Source organism: Nematolebias whitei, chromosome 5 (assembly GCF_014905685.2).
Source record: "Nematolebias whitei isolate Nwh7 chromosome 5, NemWhi1, whole genome shotgun sequence".
Taxonomy (NCBI): domain Eukaryota; kingdom Metazoa; phylum Chordata; class Actinopteri; order Cyprinodontiformes; family Rivulidae; genus Nematolebias; species Nematolebias whitei.
In genome coordinates, this window is record NC_056502.1 from 19,724,798 (window position 1) to 19,731,777 (window position 6,980).

The following is a 6,980-nucleotide window of genomic DNA, read 5'->3' on the forward strand; positions in this document are numbered from 1 at the left end:
TGTATGTATGTATGTATATTACTTCCCCTCCTGAACCCATTTTGGTTCATTTCTGTGTCGATTATCCAGCACACCCTCATATTCTCAACTTGTTGCTAAATGCTATATTTTCGTCAACATGTTCAAGGAAAGATGGCACGGTGGCTCAGTTGGTAGAGCTGTTGCCTCTCAGGGAGAAGATCGATAGTTCAAATCCAGGACCTTTCTGAGTGGAGTTTGCATGTTCTCTCTGTGTATGCATGGGTTTTCTCCTGGTACTCCAGTTTCCTCCCACAGACCAAAAACATGCATGTTAGGCTGATTGGTAACTCTAAATTGTCCCTAGGTGTGAGTGAGAGAGTGAATGGTTGTTTGTCTCGTTTGTCTCTATGTGTCCCTGTGATGGACTGGAGACCTGTCCAGGCCAAAGTGTCCCCCACCTCTCACACAGTGATAGCTGGACATGGCCACCTGTGACTCGAAAAGGAAGAAGCGGGTAAAGATAATGGATGGATGGATGGATGGATGGATGGATGCCTGTTCAAGGCAACAATTACTGACGTTCACTTCACTTGTCAGTAATTGAAAAGACATAAGCAAGAACGCGAACGTGCCGCAAAATGGAGGTGTGATAATTTTAGTATAATTCAAAGCAATGATCATTAGTGGGTCATTCAGAATATGTGTTTTTGTCTCTGTGAAGGTTGGTCGGTGTACCTGCCGCTGTTGGTGAGGACTATGATGGCCCCGGCACAGCATTTGAAGGAGGACTCCACCGCCCCGATGGCAGTGACTTCAGTGGGGTCGCAGGACAAAGGCGTGAGGCGGCGCAGTTCCTCAAACAGCTGCTGGTGGAAAATGGCCGCCTCTGCTTCCCTGCAGATCTAACAGAGGGTGCAGGTGAGGCATGGATGTGTTATCAGGGGCCAACAAGTCCGATAGTATAAAACAAATGACATCTGCACACAGAACCACACACCGAGTGCATCATTGCGACCGACTCCACGGGAAACAGTCCCTTGGCGGTCTCCCCAGATAACATGACACAGTCGGCCCCATCCAGCACGGCGTTGGCCACGTCACTGCTCTCTGCTCTGGTTGGCCGTGGGTGGGACACCATGCTCTCCAGCATCTACACAGATTCAAAGCGACACAAAAGACTCCATTATGGAACCATAATTCAGATCGTTACGTAAAGCACAAAGGATTTTTAAAGGCCTGTAAGAATCCAGACGGTTATTGTGCATCAAGGGTCCATGAGAAGGACAGGCAGCGAGAAGAGGAGACGTCTTGAAGCACCGCCTGAGCAGATGCATATTTGTTGTGGTTAAGAAGCTGTAGATGAAGCTGATTAGAGTCTGTGTGTGGGTGTTGTTTGCGAGCACAGGTCTCGAGTAGAAAACCTGCTATAACGCTGTCACTGTGAGTCGAGAGGGGCAGCACAAACAAGATGCAGAGCCGTGACTCAACATGGCTGCAGGAGTGCGTGAGCGTGTGTGTGTCTCTCACTGGGTTTGTGTGCACAAAGAGGAATTGGGTTACGGCAAACCGTGAGGTTAATCTGCTCCTTTTAGGTCTTAATGTCCATTTGACACTTGAAACTGCAGTTTACATTTGCATGTTTTGCCATCTCTTGACGTGTTTGTGCTCTGACCTGTGTGGCACAGATGACGGGCTTTCCAGCTGAGTTGCAGCGCCCAATCATCATCTTCTGGGCAATGAAGACTTTCTCAGCGGGGATCTCGATGCCCAGGTCGCCCCTGGCAACCATCACACCGTCGCTCTCAGCGAGGATCTCCTCAAAACTGAAGCACAGATTGGAGGAAAGAGGAGGTGAAGGGCTCAGTGGAGATTTTGTACAAAATGCAAGAATGGTGAGGACAAGGGACAAAAGGACCAATAAAATAATTTATTTATGGATATTATCTGAATATAAATGTTGAGATACAAAAAAAATTGGAATTTGCAAACTGCACCTGAAATTTAAAAAAATGAAGAGTAAATTATTGAATTGCCATAAAAGTAGAATACCTGTGAATCTTTGAAGGAATACATGTTACCCACCGCCTTTCAGAAGCTTAAAGTAAGATCCTCCAAAAGTTAGAAAACGATTGCGTTGTAGCCGTTTCAGTCAAATTTAAAAAATAATATGTTGTGCATTTTTATGCTACACTGCAAGTCAAACTCTCGGCTAATACCATGTCAGATTTTAGCTCAGTATCTGTAAAATTATCTAATTTATAGCTACTTTGTGTTGACAAATGTTGATTAGCTGTGGTGGCCATCTTTACTTTGATTTAATTCAAATGATAATCACTTGTAGATTTATACGTAGTGTTTACTTTCAGAAAGTTTCATTAAAATCCTGCCAGTGTTTCATGAAATATTTTGCTAACAGACTAATGGGGTTTATGTTATCAGGTAATGTTATACTTTTAGGCAAAGATTTGCAAAACGATAGCAATTGGAGTTATGCGTTGTGAATAACTCTCAACCTCAACCATGCCAAACCAATGCACAGTTTTTGTAAAATTGATAAAAATATAGACATGTTTGTGCCACAAGTTTAACTGCCTGCTGCTGCCAACTTAAATTGGATCGAGTTAAAAAGTTAACCAGTTATAAGTCTGCATCTAATGATTGCTTCCTGAAAGTTTAATCAAAATCCATCCAGTGGTTCATTAGATATTTTGCTAACAGACAGAGTAGACTCCAAAATCTAATGGCAAAAATTTTAAACAAATATTTTATCCAACATTTTACTGCTAAAAATATGTGTTATGGTTCAGTCTCAGCTACTTTCACGCCAAATTTTAGAGCAAAAATTTTAAAATTAACTGAGTTGTGTTCATTTTTGTACTTTTTGAGCTCAATTGGCTGTGGCGACCATCTTGATTTATGTTAACTCTAAAAGTTAATCAGTTATAGTTGTAAATCAAAAGATTACTTCCTGCAAGTTTAACTGAAATCTCTTCATTAGTTCATGAGATATTTTGCTAACAGACAAAATTTAACAGCGGGCGATGATCAGTATTCAGGAGCGGAAACATACAACAGCATCCTAAATAAATGGGTTTTGCCTCAGTGAATATTCTCATAGCAGATCACAGTTGTGTGAATTTCAATCTTTATGATCTAATTTAAAAAACATCCAAGTGAAAGCTGTGGGTAAACGCTGCGAGCAGAAATAGAGACAAACGAGCCGAGTGATGAAAGTAGGCGATCAGAGACATAAACTGTGTCAGATATTTTAAGTGGCAGCATCAATCCACACAGACGGAGCGATCACTGATCAGATCCTGCCTCCACTCACAGATGGGGGTCTTCAGGCTTGAGGAGCAGGACCACCGTCCCTCACACGTTTATGAGTCCTCTCAGTCTGATCCTTCTCTTCAGCTGCTCTTAGAGTCAGAACGACAGCGTTCATTTCAAACCTTCACTCACTGCTGAACTCCTTGCCGGCTCTCCACCTTGCTGATCACTTTGATGTGTCTCCCGTGGGGCCCCAGAGCCCGACGCACGTCCTTCACGTCCTGGGCCGAGCGGATGAAGCTGGCGAACACCATGTCGACGCCGTGAGCCACCCCGAACCTCAGGTCGGCCTCGTCCTGCTCGCTGATCGCCTGCATGCCGACGAGGTCGCAGCCGGGGAGGTTAACGCCTTTACGGCTGCAGAGGACCCCGCCTGCTTCCACCACCGCCTCCACCCAGTTGGAGCCTGCAGGGGCCACAAGGATGGGCCAGAAATGAACAGACTTAACGTGCAAAAACACACGAGAGCACGTGTGGCAGACGTTAAATGACTGAGACGTGATGAAATTATGACATTATGGGATGTTCTGGTTCTGCATGTGAGACGTATCCAAGTTTATGAGTTTCTGTTTCATTAAACTAACGTTACTGCAGAGGTCAAGCAAGAAGAGGACAGGATTTAAATATTCATCAAATGCCAAAGCAGATCAGGTTTCGGCCTGTGTGTGTGTTTTTGTAGTGTTAGAAAAATATCTTATGAACCAGTGGACAAGTGTAAATGAAGCTCATAATGGTTGCATGGTTATGTTCAACTGCTCAACTGTTCCTTCAAGGTGGCTGCTGCAGTGAACCAGTCTTCGCAGACAGAAAACTGGCTGCAGTGCAGCCATTTTTACAAATACTGAGCTAAAACTGAGAGGGGGAGTAGCTGAGAGTGCTTCACAACGCAGACACTGAGTGCATCTCACAGTCTCACATGAGAAGCTGCATAACGTCCATTAAAAGGTTTCTCTAGAACAGCTGCAACTCCTTCTTTTGTCAACAAATGAGGATTGCCAGTTTCCCTGATTTCAACTACCTTGCCTGGAGATTAAAACTTTAGTTATTTAAGAGTAAATGGATTTAAAGTGTAATCTGTATAATCTGTAGAACTGAAATTTCACTCTCAGCCTGTCAAAAACAAAAAGTCAATTTGCTTCACAGCAACAGTTGCTTTACAATCATATATCTATTTTATAAAGTTCTTAAAGCCTTTTTTTGACAGAACATATTCTGTTTAGATTCATCCATCTCAAAAACAAATTCCACATATAAGCACTCAAATTCACTCATTCATATATTTCACTCTTCTATGAAAAATAAAGAATAAAACAAACAGCCAGTATTGCCTCTGTTTCAACCAATCAATGAATATGAACTAATGACCATATTTTCCAGACAATAAGTCACACTTTATTTAATAGTTTGGCCACTCCTGTGACTAATAGTCCAGAGCAACTTATTTAAATTTTTTCCATATTCATGACACAATTTTTGACTGACGCGTTAAATGTTCATTCATACTGAGTAAACTAAAGCGTAAACATTACTATTTGCAGCTGCGAGAGGGCCCGCTAGGCTTTTAACAGCTATATGTTGTTCCTCTACTGCTAGCCCCCACAATCATAAAGAAAACAGAGAAAAACTTAACACAAGTAAAATGCCCCCAAAAGGCGGAGTTGTTCAGAAGCGACACTGAGGATAAGAATTCAATAAATTCAGTGACGTGGAATGAGATTGATGAATTTACAGGTAACTTGCTTGTTGAACACGTTGGCTTCAGGATCCCAGGTATGTTCTGTGTGTTGTTGTTATTTCATATTAAATGTCTGTTCTTGCACTTTGTGAAATACACGTCTAAATAAAAGCAACTTATACATTGTTTTTGTCCTCTTCGTGAGGCATTTTTTGACTGATGCAACCTATACTCTGGAGCGACTTATAGTCCAGAAAATACGGTAGTATTTACTGTAACTGGTTTATAATGATTAAAACATCCCGCAATATTGTTATTCTTACTCAAACAGAAGCTTTTTGTTGGACAATTTGAAAAAAAAAAAAAATCCTCCAAACAAGAACTGACTGTGTTCAAAGAGCTGAAAGACTGAAGGTGTTTTAATTCTTGACAAATATCAACTCCAAAGGAACTGTTTGGTTTTGTGCTTTTATTTTTAAAAATTGTACATCAAAACTAAAATGTGCAAAAAACGATTTCATTTTATTGTGCAAATTACCACAATAATACAGAATTTGACCCTTTTTTTTTTTTTGCATGACACTGCATGTTAATGTGTACAAATAAGCTTTTTCCCCCCAAAAAATAGTTTTAGTTTAGATTTTGTGCATGTTTTAAGGTGTTAAAATAAAAAAAAAGGAAGCTTATGGAATGCATGTGTAGTGAACCAGATGACCTCAAATCTACCAGATGGACAGAGACTGTTATTTTCATTGATCTGAATGAGTCTGGGCCATCTGATGAACTTTCTTTCTTGAATTAATCAAGCAGAAAAGACAATTCTTTATAATCATTACTGTCTTACAAATGTTTTGATAATCAAATTGTGTTAGTTCACTCAATGCTTTACAGGTTGAAAAGAACTACTAATTTTTATTTTACATAAACAGTAAGTAATGATTTTTGTTCCTCATTCAGAGAAGAAATCACCTGAATATGCCTTTCTTGATTTTCTGTCTGAAATGAGCAAGCTGTCGTAAGTATGTGAAAGGTTGGTCTTCGGTCAACTAAAATGTTTACTGAAGAAGAAATGTCATGTTTAAACTTTTTCAGAAGATTACCAAGAGTAGACTCCAGAAAGTCTGCTGCTCCTGCAATAATCTTTTCTGTATGTTAAACAAGTTTCATTCTCTGACCTCGACTGTTGATAAACACCTTACGTCAAAAACACACCTCTTTCTGGTCCTTCCACGAATCAGAAAGCTCTAAACTGAACAGGAAGTAAACTCATTTAAAATGTGACAACTGCCCAGTTCAAGTTAGAATGAAAGCTGACAACAGATTGAGAGTTCTGGAGAATGTGAGAGTTCCAAGATTGAGAATGCAGTCGGTTCTGAAAGCTTCAGAGCAATGAAGAATCCAGAGGTTTTTTGGGGATTATAATTCTGTTTTGAGCTAATCAACGCACGACTTTCTGAAGGTTTGGTAGCTCTCGACGGAGACGCTGAAACGAGTCAGAAAGGAACTACATCCAACGCTGATTCATCGTCAACAGGTAGATGGTTCTATTTTGACCAAGTGTACCGTGAGAAGCTGAGATCGGACGGAGCGTGCAACTTCTGGTTAAACAGATTAAATCTCCCTCACATATTCCTCTGTAAGATAAATCTCAATTTACTCTTAAACTCACCTCTCTCTCATAAATCAGTACAGATATTTTTAGAAATGTCTGAAGCAAAGTCCTCAAATCACCGCCGAGTGATTTGAAGTTCATTTTCTGTGAAACTGTCTGTTATTATTTTCATATTTTGCCAAATTAATGTAAATGTTTGATGTTAAACTTTGATTTTGAAAATAAATGATTCCATTCATTTGATGGGTCAAAGATAAATAACGTCTCTCGTTCACATTTCTGTTAAATTCAATGCACGACATTTACAGTCAGAAAAATGAAGAACTCGTGAATATTGTATGCATATATAATTCATATATTTGTCATACAACAAGTGACACGTACCTCACGTGACTCACTACA

At 40.3% G+C, this 6,980-nt stretch overlaps 1 protein-coding gene across 1 annotated transcript; it reads right to left on the bottom strand.

Annotated features, from left to right (window-relative positions):
* Positions 1–696: 696 nt before the first annotated feature.
* On the bottom strand, positions 697–3,697 carry LOC119410065 (pyruvate kinase PKM; the record flags this gene model as incomplete). Its single annotated transcript, XM_037676969.1, is given in 4 exon segments — positions 697–863; positions 959–1,111; positions 1,634–1,784; positions 3,424–3,697. Coding segments are annotated over 4 exon segments (745 nt in total), but the record flags the coding sequence as incomplete, so codon positions are not given.
* Positions 3,698–6,980: the final 3,283 nt, after the last annotated feature.